At 49.9% G+C, this 18,307-nt stretch overlaps 1 protein-coding gene across 9 annotated transcripts in view; it reads left to right on the top strand.

Annotated features, from left to right (window-relative positions):
* Positions 1-1,363: 1,363 nt before the first annotated feature.
* Positions 1,364-18,307, top strand: part of LOC106743428 (sodium channel protein para) — a 58,713-nt gene continuing 41,769 nt past the window's right edge. For 8 of the 9 annotated variants that reach the window (XM_014617256.1, XM_014617258.1, XM_014617260.1 and 5 more), the window contains exons 1-4: positions 1,364-1,681; positions 13,914-13,993; positions 14,411-14,915; positions 15,817-15,994. In XM_014617256.1, coding sequence (XP_014472742.1) covers positions 15,848-15,994 — 147 coding nt within the window. In that variant the 5' untranslated portion in view covers positions 1,364-1,681; positions 13,914-13,993; positions 14,411-14,915; positions 15,817-15,847. Of the gene's footprint in view, positions 1,682-13,913; positions 13,994-14,410; positions 14,916-15,816; positions 15,995-18,307 lie in introns of those variants that run through there. The other variant, XM_014617254.1, reaches the window with a different exon arrangement.

The raw sequence follows: 18,307 nt of genomic DNA, 5'->3' as shown, positions 1-18,307 counted from the left end.
CCGAGAGACGCACCGCAAGAGGAGCGCGCGCGCGCGAGAGAGGGAGAAAGAGAGAGAGAGAGAGGAAAAGAGAGAAAGAGTGGACTCGTCTCGCAGGTGTCGACGAGAGAGGAACTCGCGCGAGAACGGACTCTCAGCCTGGTGGCGTTTAACAGCGAGCGATCCTTCGTGCCGGCCGCGTTGCTCCGGGGGTGATACCGTCGGAGGTCGCCGAGGGGGCGGGAGGGTTGAAAGAGAAGGAGAGAGAGAGAGAGACAGAAAGCGGTGGTAGGTGGGAGAAGTAGCGAAGGAGGACACAGTGTTCGAGAGAGAAGGAACGCGGCCGTTCAGGCAGGGTTGAAGCGAGAGAGATAAAGAGAACGATCGTTGGTGCGCGCGCGCACGTTCTCGGCGCGCGCGCGCGTGTGTGTGTGTGTGTAGAGAGAGCACCGTGTGCGCGACTGTATGCGCGCGCGTGTGTGTGTACGAGGGTGCCGCGGAGAGAGTCGACGACAGAACAAAGGGAGTGGAAAAGAAGGATCCGCACGGTCCCTCGCGGCGGACAGTTAAGGGCGCAGCGAGAACGGCGAGAGGTGGTAGCGCGGCAGGTGTCTAACCGGACGTAAGGGAGAGAGAAAGAGAGGAGCACGACCGCGCCAACACGGGCGACACGGACGGCACGATCGGGATACGAACGCGTCGACGGGCCTGTCCCCGAGGAAGGGACCGTCGCGCGCAACACGATCAATTTTCGTTGCGGCGCGGACGGACGTAGGACGGACGAGACGAAATGACGAGGCGCGCGAGGCACCGATAACCGGCCGGATAATGTTGTCGCAGAGCAAGTTTTACGCTCTCTTCATCCACTACACGTTCGTGTAGCGCGACACGGGGCGGGTCCTTGCCGCTGCGGTGAAGAATAGAGAAGGAGGTGGTGTAGGGGGTGGAGGAGGAGGAGGTGGTGGAGGAGGAGGAAGAGGAGGAGGAGAGAGGTAGAAGAAGAAGAGGAGGAGGAGACGAAGGAGGAGGTGGTGGTGGAGGAAGAGGAGAGAGAGAGAGAGAGGAAAAGAAAGAGAGAGGAGCCGACAGCGGAGAAGAAGAGCAGAGAAAACAGTGACGGAAGAAGGGAGAGAAAGAGAGAAGAAGCGAGGCGGTGGAGAAGAGAAAATCGGGAGCAAAGGGCGCCTCGAACAGCCCGTGTAGTCGACGCCATCGTCATCCGCAGCTGAGGGAGCCTCGGAGAAACGGAAGTCCAAGTGGAGAGCGAATAAACGAGTCGTCCACGCACGCACGTACCAAGGAGGTAGGACATCGCGCGAGGAGGAATCCCACGAGAAGCATCACGTCGTCGTTGCCGTCGTTGTCGTGGTGGTGGTGGTGGTGGTAGTAGTGGTGGTTGTCGTCGTCGTCGTCGTCGTTGTCATCGTCGTCGTCGTCGTCGGTTGTTCTTCTTCTGCATCGTCTGTCGGTGTGAAAGTGCATCATCTCAGTGTCGTCGCACGGTGCTCGATTGTGCTACCCTTATACCGAGGTTGAACGAGGAAGGTATCCCGCGGAGGTATCCCAGAACCCGCCCTCCTTTCCTCTCGACGTCGCAGTGCCTCTTATCTCCGTAACGCTACGTCGCGCTACGTCTATCTATTTTACGTTCGCAGCAGCGGTGACTATCTACGCTGGTGGAGAGTATTCGACCTCCTCAACCGTAAGTGTCACTCTCGTGTACGTCACGTGTGTGTGTGCGTGTGTGTGTGTGTGTGTGTCTTCTTCACCCCGCGACACGAGTGTCTAAAAGACGTCGACAAGGCGTCCGCATATCATTCCGTTCTTTCGGATATCTTTTGGAAGACATTCTTCGGAGGTTGTTCCTTCTATTTCGAAAGAGAGAGAGAGAGAGAGAGAGAGAGAGAGAGAGAGGGGAAGAGAACTCGCCGCATTCTCTCAGTCACATACGATAGGGGTTGGTTTCTATCCTCCCTGAGGCGATACACGAACGGTCGACCTTTCGACACATAACATACCGCGGCGTTTCCAATATGAGTCTTTCCTTTTCATCGTTTTCCTTCGAAACGGATATTCCGACAATAATAGACAAAAAGCCCGCGTGCATAAAAAGTATCTAACGCGTCGGGGCTACGGTGGTTACACGACGGATCGTTTGACATTCCATAGAAACAGAGGCGTAGCTATCATAAATATAGCACGAGTAAGCAAAGTGTAAAGGCACGGGCGAATACGGGGGCGTACGCTATAATGATGTATATTAATAAGATAATAGTCTTAAGGTGACGGGGATATGGCGAGAGAAGTGGAGATATAAAAGCGCCTGGTACCTTTACAGCATGTAGCATCAGAGGAGCTTGGCATTTGACGTTCGTAAAGAATACGGGAGGCGGTGTTCGTGATCACCAGCTGCGAACGCGAAATGGCAGGATTAAAATACGCTCGCGGCGTTCAACCGGTGTCGCACGTTGATAATTAAACAGCGTCAGCTAATGCGAAATTAGCGACCGTTCGTTTCCCTTTAAACCACGATCCCACTTCTAACTAGGACGTGCGAAGGAAAATAAATATAGAGCGAACTTGAAAGCATTGCTGAGAAATATTCGATTCGACCGTATTCTTTACACCTCGTTTCTGCAAACATAGAAACAAAGAAGCAAGAAAGAGGGAGAGAGAGAGAGAGAAAGAGAGAGAGAGGAAAAGAAAGATTGGACGATATTCATGATCAGATATCTTGTATCCAAGATTGTCCTAATTTCAGATGTCGCACGGTTTCACTAGTTAGCATCTAAAGATGAATTTAAAGAGATTTTGAATACAAGATTATTTACGGCCGGTATTCATAGACAGATCTTATACTTAAGACCGACTTAAGTTCACCTTCAGATGCTTCTTAGCTGATAAAATAAGCCGTACAGCATCTGAAAATGTACTTAAGACAGTTTTATGTACAAGATCCATGAATATCGATTTACGGACCGAATATCGACCACTGAGTCGAAAAGCGAGAGAGAGAGTGTGTGTGTGTAACAAAACGAATTGTCGTGTCGTGCGACGTGTGATGACGAAGAAGTACGGAACGGAGACAGGTGTAGGGCAGACGCTGCGTCTGACCAGTCGTTGATGTCCACCACTTCTATCGTCGCGTGGGAGCGAGCGGCGACGCGGCGCTCGCGATGCCTTCGTGCGGCCCGTCGCCGAGCCGACCCGGTGCACGACGTTGCCGTTTACATCGACGGTAACGAGGTCTCGATTACGAGGCGCGATAGGACGGCAATCGAATCGTCAAGGTGTGTGCCACACGGCAGCGCGTATATCGTGTGCACATACGTGTATAGCGTGACGCGCGGCCGCCGCGGCGGCTGCCATTCCCGATATATCGATCGACGCCGCTCTGCGGTCAGGGATCGGTCACCGTGAGCTCGTGGCGACGATCAGCGCGAGAATTGTGCCGATGCCGCCACGATGTCGGATTTGTTCGAAGCTCGGCGCTCTAGGTCCCAAGAGTCCATTCGGCTCGGCGTAAAACCGGAGGAAGGATCGGAAATTGCAGGAAGCGCAAAGCCCGTGGCAAATTGCGGGCTTATCGCGATCCTCAAGAAGCTCGCTCAAAGTGAAGAATTACAATAGTGAAGGAATTTACTAGAATATTCGTAATTTCATCGGTCGATGCCTGATGAGTTTGCTCACTTTTGTAATTCCCATCTCGTTTTGAGAACTGTAACAGGCCCCTTGATGTCGAAAAATTCTGGTTTCGAGATTCGAATGCGAGGAATCAACCAATTTCGATCGTTTCGTCCGGTTCAATCAAAGAGAATTGCTGACTGAAGATCAGAATTAGACAGATTAATCTAGCTTTTGACTCACTTCGTCATGATTTGTCCCACAGTGGATTTTTGATCTTTAAACCGTGATCCCCTTAGTTAGATCTGATCTTAAGTTTATCTCCAGATGCTTCGTAGCTAATGAAGTGAATCGCACAATACCTGAGGATGAACTTAAGACAATCTTAAATATAAGATCTGACTGTGAATCAGTGCTATCAATTTCGTCGGAAGTTAACCGTTATATTGACTCAGTTACTCGGGTATCTGCGTAGACAAAATTGATAGCACTGTTATGGATACCGCTTCTGGTCTGATGCGAACTTTATGGGTATTCTACAATAAGTGTTTTAAGCCTTAAGCTTTAAAAAATGAGCCAATTACAGTCGAATGCGAGAACAATCGACTGATTGACAAATTCCTTGAGATTTAAGGCTTAAAATAACCTATTGTAGAATGCCTATAAAGGAAGCTTGAATTAAGCGAACAGGAAAACTGACCAAATTGACATACTGTTCAGAATTTTTATGCTAGAAAAGTCTTGAAAAATCTCATCGTTGAATTCCCGACAAGCGCGTCAACTCGTCCCGATTGATGAAGTCTCAATCTTCAATTCGCAATCATCAAGTCAAGAATGGCCGTTCGGCTTAATCGAATCGTGAAGACGCGCCGGTTGACGTCAAGGATTCTAATCGATGATGCGCGAGAAAGAGAGAGAGAGATAACCGCGACTTTCAGGCCGCGTCGTGCGTGGCAACAGGGTCGATATACGGACGGTCACTTCGATCGCCGTGATCGAGCGCGCTCGTGATTACGGTAATGATTGTAACATGTCCGCCAGCCGGTGACCTTCCTCCGCGCGCGAAAATTGTCGGTCAATACGACCGGCACGATCCGCTTAAGAGCCGTGTACGATGATATCGATCACCGCCGTCATGCACGACGACGCCTCTGAGGACTTTCTTCCGCGAGGAAGCGTGCGGCTCGCATTATGTCGCAATATTAAACATTGGCCGCTTTCTCACTCCTGAACGGCGCACAGCTGCTGCTCGTGAACCACCAAGTGGCAAACCGAATCACTTTCGCTCCCGCGTCGTTTACGCGTGAGTTACGCGGGTGCATGTATTACCTCGTGCACGCCAACTTAACTCGTTACCAGAGCAAGTTGGCCTCAATGCGACATCCTCGTTCCGTTATCGAATAAATATATCTGCTTTACGGAATCGTTTCTGCGTCGGAACGCAGAGGAGAATCTCAGCTATAAACAGCGGTTGTTTGATTCCTCGAGAAAATCACGCGCCCATTCACGGGTTAAAGCTCGTATCAGGCCAGATATTGCAACCCGAGGATTGCGTATCAGAGGCCAAGAGATCGATTGGTGCGTCTTAAAGCGTAATTTCACACAATCGACCGGTAGAATTCGTCAACTGATTTTGATTCCGCCCTTGCCGCGATAGGCCCAGTTCCAATCAATCCGCTATTCCCGGGCAATCCCGATCACATTCTCCGAGCAGAGAGCTCCACGTGCGTTCAAAGCGAGCTGTTCAGTCGACGCACGCGTGTATCGTGTGACTTAGGATCCCCAAATCTCGAGGGCTGGTCACGCGAGCAACCGACGCCGAAAATCAACACGTTCATCTCGCGATCGTCTCCCCGGGAAAAATCTATTCCTGACACGTCGCAGGCAGGACTCGAAGTTAGACGCGAGCTTCACAGCAGCGTTCTCTCTTTTTATCTCTCTCTCTCCTCGAGAGAGGAGAAAGTTTGATTGAAACAGCTCGCCGCCGAGCGTTCGCCGCGGCGCGCAATAATGGCGCGCTTATCCGGCCGACACACACTTGAACTTACCAGCGGCTTGATTCTCCGCGTAATCGTGCGTAAGCAGATGTAACTTACGTCATCGTCCATTGAGGCGACATCGGGGCGTAACGCGCGCGTCACCCTCGGCGTTGCTTTATGCAACATAATAGTACGGATATTCCTATTGACGTAACTCGCCGTACAATCCGAGGACTGCTCGATTCCGCGCATACTCGCGCGGTCGCTCGCATTCCGCTCGCGCGTATAAACGTCCACCGATTTCTCGAGAATAATTCATACCGCCGTCCCCTTCCTCCTCCCTCGTCCCCTTGCCCCGGTGCGTGCGGGGGCAAGATAATTCCTTTTGGATCTCTTAAAGTTTGATAAATCATCCCTCGGCATAAATAAACGATCGATAGGGCGTAATGTCAAGGGTCGCGTCATACGCTCGGCGCGATCCGCCGGAGATCCGTGCTAAAATAAGAGTTAGTTCCGCGTTGAAGCTGTCGAGGGAAGGGGTGCGACGAGCAGAGCGGCGATCAAGGAGAGAGACGCGGTGGGTTCAGCCGCGTGTTTCATTGAACATCGTCGAATAGCGCCTCGAATAAAGGCGGCGTAGGAGGCGCGATGGTTCAACCAAGGGTCCGTGAGTGTGTATACGCGCGTGCGCGCGCGTGTGTGTGAAAAATTTCGCCCACGATTTATGCACGAAACCATTCATTGTTACCGTTGTCCGGCGAAATCGGCTCTGCGCCGTCCGCTCCGACTACGCGCGCGCGATCTGTGACGATTCGACTGATCCGAGGTAGCGATTTACACGTGAAACCGAGATGCGGCAGACGGCTTGCGCAAGCTTGCGGAAGCTTGGTTTTTGTCGAATAAAAAATGTCTCAGACGATACACGACGGTAGACGAGATTTGTATGCGAGATTTGTATGTGAGAGAGAGAGAGAGAGAGAGAGAGAGCGCGTGCGCCCGGAAAAAAGGGTGAGGGTGCAGTAACGGAGGAGGATTGAGTGAGGAGGGACAGGTTTTGCGAGGCGAACGAACGCAACAGGTGCGCTATGTTACGTCCTCGGGTACAAGTGTACTCGGGTACAAGAGTACGAACGCACCTCCGGGTCAGTGGAGTACCGCCGAATTTCCTCGGACGTCGATAATCCACCGTCCCCTTCGGGCGCTTCCCGTTGCCGAACGATTCAAGGCGGGACTTATCGTATCCGTGCCCTTCCATAACCATTAACGGGCTCTATTTATGGAGCGCGCAATGCGCGTGTCAAGATATTACATTCTCGCCTCTCTCCGCGCCCACCGTTCTCGCGAGTGACGTAAACTGTCTTTTTCGAAGGCATCCCGCGCGCCCGTATCGGTATCGCTGCTATCACGCGTGATTAGAAGAAAAAAATAGCTCGAATTCGCTAAAGAAATAGATTAAAAAAGGGCAGTGTTGATATTAATATCACGAAGCGGTGAAAAAAATTGAAACTAACAAAGTTCGGTACGTTAAAAATAACGTTGGAAGCTTCCTTGATGGGGGAGAGCAAGAAACAGCTATTGACTCTCAACGATCAACGCCTACGGTAATTTTCATAGACCCGTTTCTGATGATTGGGGACTTAAGGCCGGTGTTCATAGCCGGATTTTATATTTAAGACCGTCCCAAGATTGTCGTCGGATGCTGTACGCTTCATTTCATTGGCTACGAAACGCCTGAAGATGAACTTGAGGTTTTAAATATGAGATCCTACTATGAATATCGGCTTGAGAAGATCAGAAGATAATGATTACAAGAAAGTCCTCGCCGGTCGAATTTTAGCAACGATGTGCAAATAATAATCATCGCGATTAAACGTGCTCTCACGTGCAATAAGTTTGAACAGTTGTGTTGTTCTTACTCGTAAGAGGATCGGCTTACGAGTGGGTTTTAAATTGGGGAAAGTCGAGCGCGTTACGAAATGTAAATGTAATCTATGTTATCCGCTGTACACGCGCCGTGTACACCGTGTTATATACGGCGTGTCGATACGACGCGTTGTGAGGATGCGTACAACAACAATTTAATGGCTCTTCCCGAGTGCGCGCGAGATAACCGGCTTTAGTGGGTCAGGGCGAGAAAAAATGGGTTACGAGAGATTAAAGCGAAATGCCATGCGGGCGACTGCGATGACGGTTCCCGAATCGCAAAATTCGGCGTTATCCCTCGTTATTCCGCGCTCAAAGCGAATCTGTGTTGTATTAACGATTTAGCGCGAAGTATCGTCGTCATCGAGGCGTGAATCGATCCTTGCCACGGGACTATCCCGGCATAAATCACCGGCTGACTCGGTCGGCCGCGATAACAATTGGGATAATTTAAACCGAATCAGTCATCGGTAAGTAAAAGACGGTCCACGGGCGTGAGCGAGCCGTTTGCGAGTTGAACTTTGAATTTCGAAAAGCGAGACGCCCCCGTAATTCGGCTCGTTCTCCGCGGGTGGAAATGACAGCGAAAAGTGTAACTCGGTTAAACGTCGTTGCGGCTGACTTTTCATCGGTTGAAGTGCAAACTCGCTCGATCCGCCCACGAGGATTAATTAACCGACGTGTTATCTCGGAAATTCACATTTCACGGGATTTCGTTCATTTTTTCACGATTATCCACGCGATTGTCATCATGATTCCAATATATTCTCCGCCCGTTACCCCCTCTCCCCTCCCCGTCAGCAAAAATCGCACACGGCGATGATGGTGATGTTTTTTCGCGGACATCCCTGAGTCGGAATTTTAATTCTAACATTAAATTTTAATTCTATTCATATTCTGAATTCTCTTTTATCGATAAAAGTGTCTCCAAGGCATAGTTTATTATTTTCTAGTTAACTTGTGGTTTAGGCTTAACCTGATGATGATGTAAAAATTATGCTTTTTTTATTCATAATTAATCACCAAAAGTTACAACAACAAAATCATCAGATTAATAATTAACGATAAATAGAAAATCAAAATTGTTGTATTTTCATCAGCTTAAGTTTAAACCACAGGTTAACCAGAATATGAAAAATCGGGCCTAAAAGTGGCTTGTGAACCACACCTGATTGGCCGAGAAGCCACATTCAAAGCACTTTTTATCGATAAAAGAGAGTTGGGACTCACGAGCGAATGCTTTTCTTTATCTGTGCGTGAGAGGGTGAAGGCGCGGAGGGTGGCGATCTCGCGCGCGCGAGGGGTAGATTCTTGGAAGCGCAATGCTGAAGCTGAACCAAGTCAAGAAAGTCAAGTGGGCAGGCAAGCGAGCAATCGATCGATTGCCCTCGCACGAACGCATGGCCCTGTTCCGCGCTATACTTCGCGTCACGGTATACTTCGTCTTTTGTGGGTCGCGCAGTGCAGAATGTCGCGAACGCAACAATATCCACTTGTACAGCGAACAACGTCGTTCCTGCGCGCCGGAGTTTATTATTGCATTTCGCGTACCTCCGGCAGTCGCGCCGCGTTTCCGCGCTTTCGCAGGGCCCTTCCTTCCCTTGAGACAATCGTCTCCTCCCTTTCCCTTTCTTTCCTTCCGCTCGTCCTGGCGATTTACGCGTAATGAAGGATCTGGCGGTACGGAGAAGGATTCGACAACGCGCTTTTTCCGTTTGTCCGGCCATAAATAACTGTATCTACTCACCGATCGCAATCGCTCGACGTACGCCGGGCACGATCGCCGATCTGCTCGTTCGCCGCGATCGACGTAATACGTTCCTGGAAAATACAAATGAACGTTATTTGTCAGCACGCTTCTGTACATTGTATAATATATTACACTGTGTATAAATAATACATGGTGATCGATACACAAAATAGAGGAGAAAGTTTACTAAGACGCGTACTCGCGGATTTCCACGTGTACGATTTTGAAATAATGTGTTTCAACGAAACACATCAAATTAACAGGCTCTCACATGCACCGTCAAAAGAATAAATGAAGGATAATTAGACGAGTAAGAGCCAGTGCTGGCGGTAACGAGCATTTCATTTTACAATTAACTCAGCGAAACGCTATTTCGGCGACTCAATTTCGAGCGAAATTATTCATTTCGAATTTCCTCGTTTCTTTTTTGATCTGGTTCTAAACCCACCCACACACTTGTTACTTGTAGGAGAACCATTCCCCGTCGGTGTATTATTCACGCGGAAAGAATAACCGTACGCTTAGAACGCGTTCGCGTTTTGGTTTTCCATGCGTATCGATTATCTCCGGCTGCGGAGTGAATCAAGTATTTCATCGAAACCGTGTGAGTGAGTCAGACGAGTCGTTTGGACGATGGACTAAATAACGTCGGGCACACCCACTCGACATTATCACTGTCGCCGCGTCTAGCGCGTCGGCACGAAGCAATTTTCTTTCACTGCCGTACTACCCTCCTCCGATCTGTTAGCTCTCTGTAACCTTTCCCTAACAACTATATATATGTATAAAATAATAACAAGACAGGTCAACCCACCGCAATTGGATCGTCCCTCCTTATAGGGTTACGTGGACATTTATTTATGCCGATCTCCTTAAGGCTTTACGAGGGAATTACTTCTGTTGATTTACACGATTTACGAGGGAATGTCGGCCCGTATTCTCGTCGCAGCACGTGAACGTCTTCCTTTTTATCCGGGGGAGTTAACACCGCGACACGAAAGCTCATTTCTCATTTAGGACATTCGTCCGGCAATTATTTTCATCCAAGTTAAAGTTCGCGGCCGTGCGAGTCTTCCGCCGAGTTTCGCGTTCGCGTAATTGAATAACCGATTTTCATCGGCACACTCCGGTCCCCGGTCTTTTCTATATCGGATTTTTGTATTAAATCGCGAGGCTGGGAGCCATGACCCAATTTTTTAGAATGAATTATTCAATCACAAACGCGGAACTTCAACCGGCGGAACTCCTTCCCTTTCCCTTTCTCACCGGTTGGATATTCGAAAGGTTTTAAACATCGTAACTCTCTCCGCCGAAAGAACAGCTGCCGGCGTCGCACAAATGGGTACAGGCGCGCTAATTAAGCAACGGCTCATTCCGGTGCGCGGCGGTTTCCAATTCCCGCTTACGTCGTCGTGCGGGAAATCCTCCCCTCCCGATTGATCCCTCGCAAATCTGAGCGTACACGCGAGATCATATCCCCCCGAACGACGTCCTCCGACGATCCCACGCGGATAAATTGGGAGCGTGAAAGACTCATGCGCTCCCTTCCTTCCTCCCTCTCTCTCTCTCTCTCGCCTTCTCTATCTTTCTATCGACAACCTTCGGCCGGGGAATTTTTCGACGCGTAGCGATTGATACCACGCAGATATCGTATTTCAGGAAGCGAATGGACTTGCCTGTCCTGCGAGCCTCGCTCGATCTACCCACGTTCGATTATTCCCCCCGGGCCCTGCCTTATTTCCCATGCCGACCCGACGTCGTTGCGTAACGCGGCGCGCCACGTTCGCCCCACGCCCTTCGCAATCCGTTTTCCCGTTTTCATCTTTCCCTCTCTTTCTCTCTTCCTCCTTCTCTTTCTCTCCTTCCCCCTGGTTTCCCATCGGAATTTTTCCGATTCCATCCTGGCATTGGTGGCGGCGGCGGCGGCGAAGCCTCGGTGCGGTGGCGACGACGGTAGCGTCAGCGGTCGTCGTCATGACAACGTTTTTCCGCAACGTACCCGGCCTGGTTCGTGACGTCACGCGACGTCGGCGTCGGCGTCGCCCCACCAGCCACCCTGCCAACGGGGTGGAAGGGTTTTTCTTCGCCAGGGTAGGGGTGGTTTCCGATGGCGCCACCGTGTAGGGTCCATGAAGATGGCGATGCGATTACGCAGAATACCAGGCCGTGTGACTATGATTCACGCTCGTCCGCCAGCGACGTCTTCGTGCGACCGTGCCGGGGAAAGCGCCGCAATCGATGGTAGCACGCCGATTTATCGCAGAACCCGGTGCGTCGCATCCTTCCCGACGACGAGAGAGTCTACTGACTTTCTCTCCCTCTTTCTCTCAGTGAACTCTCGCAGTCAGTTTACTACCTCGTACGCGTTATTTAGGGGAAGAGGGAGCGGACTCCCGGAATTAAAGTTCGAGAATAATGCGTCTCCTCTAGTCTTCCACGGCGTGCATTGCTTGAAAAAAGAAGATTGACGAGTATCTAGTACAGTCAAGTATTGATGAGGACAGAGTTCGGTGCAGCTTCTTCGACGTTCGGCCTGGCGCGAGGCGGTAGATTTCTCGAGTATCGATGTCGGTGTTGCGCGTTTCCTTCGTTACGGGGTGTAATTTCTCGACGAAGGCCGGTTTGTCGCAGATATAGTTGACCTCGTTTCCTCTTGATTCGCGCGTTGGCAAAGTGCCGTTTTTTATTCTTGTATTTCTGTATCCACCGATGAAACATGAGTCGCAAAGCGGGTTTGACGCGATATCCGGGAAAATCGGCAAATTATTTCGCACGGTTTCCTGTAACGGTTCTTTACGATTAATTACGAGCTTTTTCTCGCGGTGTATCCCGGCCGCACGGGCGAAAGGCCATAAGTCACGTCGCTCGGGGGTAACATTAATCGAGAGATCTCCTCTCGATCGCTCGCGTTGCAATCCTCGTATCCCGAATAATTGTAGAAATTCTACACCGAGAAGGACGGCGACAAAGAGAACGGTATTACACAAGGGGCTCGAGCAAAACTGCGCAACATTTTGCACTGGTAGATCCAAAGCAGCCACGTGACGAAAAAATACGCATTAAACGATCTCAAACACGCAATTTGCGCGTCGACCACCCCCGCCGGGGTTGTCGTAATTCATCGATTACTCGCGTATCTCCCGCTATCTCGCTACCTTTGTAAATAGAGAAAAAAAACAACGGTGCCGCTGAATAATAAAACGCGATGTATACCGTCATTAAAGGAATTGCCTTTGCTACTGCGTATCGACGCTTGAAGAGGAAATTAGTTCCCAAGAATACTGGAATAAAAATCGTGCCGTCCAACTCTTTACTTCGCAATGTTCTCTCTCTCTCTCTTTCTCCCGTTTTTTCGTCTTAACTAGAAACAAGGCCTGTCCCACTTCTGCAAATCATCCTATGTAGAGACACGCTATCGTCTACAGAGCGAATGTGTAGTTAATTTAGCGAGACGCGTAAAAACCCTCCTTTGATTCATGCCCACTTTTGCAATTAGTGCGCCGGGCGTAATTGGATTAACAATCAAGTTAAAACCACGCCCCTTTTCTCGAGCTGCAAAATTCCGTCCCTCGGATCCGTTCGATTTTACGAAATAAATTGGATCAAGATCGCGAGCGAAGATGCTGCCGATCGAGGAGATAAGGGCAAAATAATCGCGAGCCGAATGCCGAACTTTGCGAAAACCGATTTCGGAGTTCGAAGTGTACCCACGAAATCCCGCAATTCTTCTCGTCTCAGCGAATGCGAGCTCGAGACAGAGAGAGAGAGAGAGAGAGAGTCGATAGAAAAGAAAAATAGCCGACTCATACTATAAATGTCCGTAGACACACGAGTGTATAAGTGGAGTAAAATGCTCTCGTGCGGGATAGCCGATCGGCATCGCGGCCGACCCTGCTGTGCTCGTTCCACTGGCTCGAACAGCCAGCCAGCCCTTCACTCTTACTTTTCCTACGCTGCGTATCGCCAGGCGCGCGCTCGGCGCCGCGCCGCCGCCCGATGCATAAGCGCGTGTGACCGAGTTTCGGCGGAATATGATCGACCGCGCGAAACTCGGTCAAAGACCACCGACACCTTTCCGCGAGTCCACCTGTACCGCATGCCGATTTGCGTGAAATTTTCCCGAACGCGGGGAAACCGAGCGCGCCGAGCTTCCCTGCCGAGGAGGAGGAGACGACGCGCGCAGCCACACGCTCGTTTATTCTCAGTGTAGCGTTTTTGCGGCGACTCGCATCGATCGCGGAAACGGTCTCGCTTCGTCAAAAGTCGCTCGAAGTCTCTCTCTCTCTCTCTCTCTCTCTTTCTTTTCCCGTTTTTTCTTCTCTCTTTCGCTCGGCTGGGAAATTGGTTTTTCGAGGAAACTGCGACGCTCTCGCACCAGAGAAACACGAGAGAATGTTTAGAGGAGATACGAGTTCATCAGTTCCGCGAAAAGAAAAGAAGAGACAATTTATCTCCCGGCGCATTGAATAAATATTAAACATTACTGGCAGTCTCCTTTAAATCGCGAGAAAGCGCCGGGAAAATTTTTCGCGGTAAATCAACCGGGTTCGCTGAATATGCGTTGCGTCAATGCGCGATGCCGCGAGCAGAGACTGATCGTAGTACGCGGTAGTCGACTCAGCATTCATCCGCGCTTCCCTTCTGTCCTCTTGTTGCAGATAAAAATCGACCGAGACTCGAAGACCAGACTATGTTATTTCGGATAACGGATTGATCGCACCCGTCGCTTCATTCACACGTGAGTATATGCGCGTTAATGGACTCTTTGTTTAGGACGGCTCATTTGCTGGAGTGGCTCGCTCCCCGTCGTTTACTCTGACGACGTAGCCGGGCGCACCGGGGTCTAATGACTTTTGCGGGATGTCACAATATTCCGGGAATCGTTGCTCATATCGCTATAATTAGAAGTCGCGTACTTGACACTGTCCTCGCCCGACCACCTGGCTTGAAATTTGCGCGGAAAAAAAGCGAAAGAGAGAGAGAGAGAGAGAGGAAAGAAGCTACGTCCGAAGGAGAAAAGCGACTTCGCGAGACGTGACGTCTTAGCGCGACGATTTTGTTATTGTTGTCGACCACGGGAACTTAACACGTCGGAATTGCGCGTTATCATCGCCGGCCTTATCGCGCAACGCTTGCTCTCTCTGTGACCTCTTAGGTCGGACATGAAAAATCTTGGTTCGCGTTGGACGGTCCCCGACATAGCACGCACTGCCGCAGCGCGTTCGTCATTTCTCGTCGCCATTTCGTTGGAACGAGATTCAGGTAGCAGCAGCAGCAACAACAAGAGGAGCGTTCGCAACCGGAGCAAAGTTAGAAGTAGCGTTAGCACCAGCGGCAGCAACGGCATCAGCAGCAGTAGTATCCGCGTGACGGCGATCGACAAGAAAACGAGGGAGAGTCAGAGCAGCAGCGGCAGATCGGCACTCGACGTGCTGCACGGAGCGCTCTTTTCCGTCCGACCGTACGTTACGGCGTCGTGTGACCGGATCGTCGGCACGACGCGCCCAGAATCGACGCCCAGGAACCGGCCGGTAGCCGGCAAGTCGCGCCGCTCTCAGCACCGGACTCGTCCCCGTCAGCCGCAGCAGCCACTCTACTACCCTCCCGCATCGTGGGACACACGCACACCACACCTCGGGAACTGTTAGCACCGATCAAAAGTGAGTGGAGAGAGAGAGAGAGAGAGAGAGAGTGTGTGTGTTACCCCCTCGAGCTCTCGAAAGCAAACCCCGTTGATCATGCACGCTTCGCCCTCGAACCCCTTCGATCGGACTTTGCGCATCCCGATGAATCCGAAAGTTCCCCTCGGAAGTCGATTCATGAGGCGTGTGTGTCACGATTTCGGTTTCGAACGCGACGTATCGATTTGGGTCGCATCATTGATACCGTCACTCGCGTCTTCCCCCGAGAACACGAAGACGCGATAAGATGGCGTAGATCCGTATTAATAGTTACTTCAGACTTGTTTACGTCATATACTCGAGTAGGAATTTAAAGTTGGATCGGAATCTCCCATTTGAATTATACATGTGGTATTTGTAACCGTGATTCGATCGAAGAACTCACATCAGTGATCCGTATAACGGTCGTTATTTGATGATTTAAATAAAACATTCAAATCTAACTCTAAGATCGATGTTCATAGTACCACCTTAAATTTAAGATCGTCTTAAGTTCATCTTCAGATGCTGCACGACTCATCCCATTGGCCACGAAGCATCTGATATTTGATAATATGAAATCTGACTATGAATACCGGCCTAAATTTAGATCCGAATTTCTCACTTGGGACAAGTTTCTTGCAACGATTATTAATACGGGTCTTGATTCACATCTGAGTGCCTCATTCGAGAAAAGTTTCAAGTTAACGGCCATTAATGCGGGCTTCAAAGACGTTTTGGAGACGAAACACTTCTAAAAGACGTCTCTGAGACGTCTTGAAGATACACGTATATCGCAGATCCTTTCATTTGTCCCGTTCTTCGCTTATCTGTGCTCAATAGTGACCATTGTTTGCTAATGTTAGACAGTTTCCACTGATAACGACTTTCCCACCCGCAGGAAGGTGGCTCAGCTGTGCGCAGCCTAGACAATGTCCGAAGATTCTGACTCTATATCAGAGGAAGAAAGAAGTTTGTTCCGTCCGTTCACGCGGGAGTCCCTGGCAGCGATCGAGGCTCGCATCGCCGAGGAACATGCTAAGCAGAAGGAGCTCGAGAAGAAGAGAGCGGAAGGCGAGGTATGAACGCGGCCCTGCGTGTGTATTCATTCGACGCGCGATTCCGTATATTACGATTTTTCTTCTCGCGCCGTGACCACGTCAGCGCATAATTTATCATACGCGTATTCGTAGGATGTCCCTTGAGCAGCGTCAAATAAATTCTGCCACGTGATCGCGTTCAGATACTCGCGCACATGCCGGTTTTTCCGTCGTGGAGATACCCTCGGACGTTTCGAGAGAAAATTTGCAGAAAATCCGAGAGAATCTTGCGCAAACGCTCGTCGCGCGTACGCTCTTTGGCACCTCGAGTCACTTCTTCGACTTCTCGAGAATCCTCAGGGAGTTCGAAACTCTTTATTGTTCGTTTGCGTAATTTCGAAAGTTGATCCCTTTAAACTCACCGGCGGCTCGACTCGAGCGGGCATTTATCTGACGCTGCCGATTCCCCTCCGTCAGTGCTCGTGTGCGACTAATTAACTCTCTCTCCTACGTAATCATTATCCTTTTTGTACGTGTTCATGTGACGTACGTGTCCACGGACAGGGATTCCGGCCTCTGGGCGAGCAACAGTGCGACAAACAGAAGCACTGACTCGAGAGTCTTCTCGACGAGAAAGAAATAGCATTTCTTTTTTTTCTTTAACTGTCACACCAGGTCATCCTAGAGTCTTTTGAGAAATTCATTCCCTCCGTGTTTTCTCCGTCTCGACCGTCATCGCCGTGTGATACATACCCGTTTCTTTATCCCCATTTCAACATCTACGTCGAACACTCTCTCTGCAACGGACTCAACCCGCTCCTCCTATCCACCCGCGACCGTCGCGTTGACTGCTCGCTTGATCCACTACCGCTAACGTAGTGAGAGGATGTAACTCCATCTCCACGGACTACTTAACTCGTTCGTTTACATATACACACATATATGTATATATATACATATCTATTGTCGAGTAAATATTGTACTGTGTGTGTTACGAAAGATATGCCACGTGCGAAGCTCGATGTATGCAGTGTCACTTATCTGTGTCTGTTTATACTATTATATATATATATATATACATACATATATATATACACATTGTTTATATATATATATATATATATATATATATATACACACACACGTGGATACGGCTTGTGTGTCGTGACTCTTCATTCGCGCTCCCCCTCATGGCACTCGCGCTCATAACGATCAACGCGCGAGTGTCGCGCGATGAATAGTGAATTCATCGCGGGGGAGCGTATCAATGTAAATTCAACGAAAGAGTCCCTTACATCCCTTATAATTAGCGCTCCTAATTTGCCACCAGCTACAACAGCCGAACGCGCCGATAAAAGGAGCGGATTTATTTATCAGTGCTCTCTCTCTCTTTCACACCGCTGCCCGTCCCGGGCTGCGCCATTTCGGCATTGATCGTGCTGTGTTTGGAAATTACTTTCGCGAGAGGAGAGCAAATCCTCTCCTTTTATTGCCTCCTTGTATTATACTCCAGTGACGAAAGGTCAAGGAGAGAACGAGAGAGAGAGAGAGAGAGAGAGAGGGAGAGAGAGAGGCAAGATCAAGACTGGATTATCATCGATCGGTCTCCCGTGTAGCTCTTAAAAAATCTAAGAATACACTCGACACTTTTGTCAGTTTTCTCGTCGCGCTGCAAAGTCGAAAAGTTATCTGCCACGTTTCCGCAGGCAGACCTCGCAACGGTGATTCTGCGTTAATTGTAACGGAATTCAGCGTGGAAGAAATTGTTTCACAACGTTAAAGAAATGTTCAATTGAAATGTTCAATTATACACGCGAAATCTGTGCGGATTCCATTGCGATTGGCATACCAACCAATCACGGGTCTCGAGAGCTCATTTGTCTCGGAATAATCAAAGTCGAAGAGTTTGTACGGTTGAATTTGATTCGGTTCTGCAATTCTCTTTCATTGGGAGTGTCTTTAGCCACCCGTCGTGGGTCTACGTGTTTTTTCATCGGTTAATCCAGTCCCGATCAAGTTTGATGTGCTTGGAAACTCTCTTTCCAGCTTGCCTGATCCTGTGTATCCCAATCGTGTGTCTATAGATGTAACATGTGTGTGCTCTCTCCTCCTCCTTCCTTTCTCGCCATCGACCCCCTTGGTTTCTTTTTCTCTCTTTCTTTCTCTCTCTCTCTCTCTCTCTCTCGCTCACTTCTCTCTTTCAACACCGCCCGATCCAGCTCGTACTTCTTCCACAGCTGCGAATCGATCCACGTTATCGCGTCGCGCGCGCCCACACCCACCTTACTGCATATTAGCATACCTCTTTAATCTGTTTGTTGACTCACCGATATCCCGACCCCCCCCCCCCCC

This window comes from Dinoponera quadriceps, unplaced genomic scaffold (assembly GCF_001313825.1).
Source record: "Dinoponera quadriceps isolate SergipeBrazil2010 unplaced genomic scaffold, ASM131382v1 scaffold1069, whole genome shotgun sequence".
Taxonomy (NCBI): domain Eukaryota; kingdom Metazoa; phylum Arthropoda; class Insecta; order Hymenoptera; family Formicidae; genus Dinoponera; species Dinoponera quadriceps.
The sequence above is the reverse complement of the archived record's forward strand: the minus strand, read 5'-3'. Positions and strand labels throughout refer to the sequence as shown.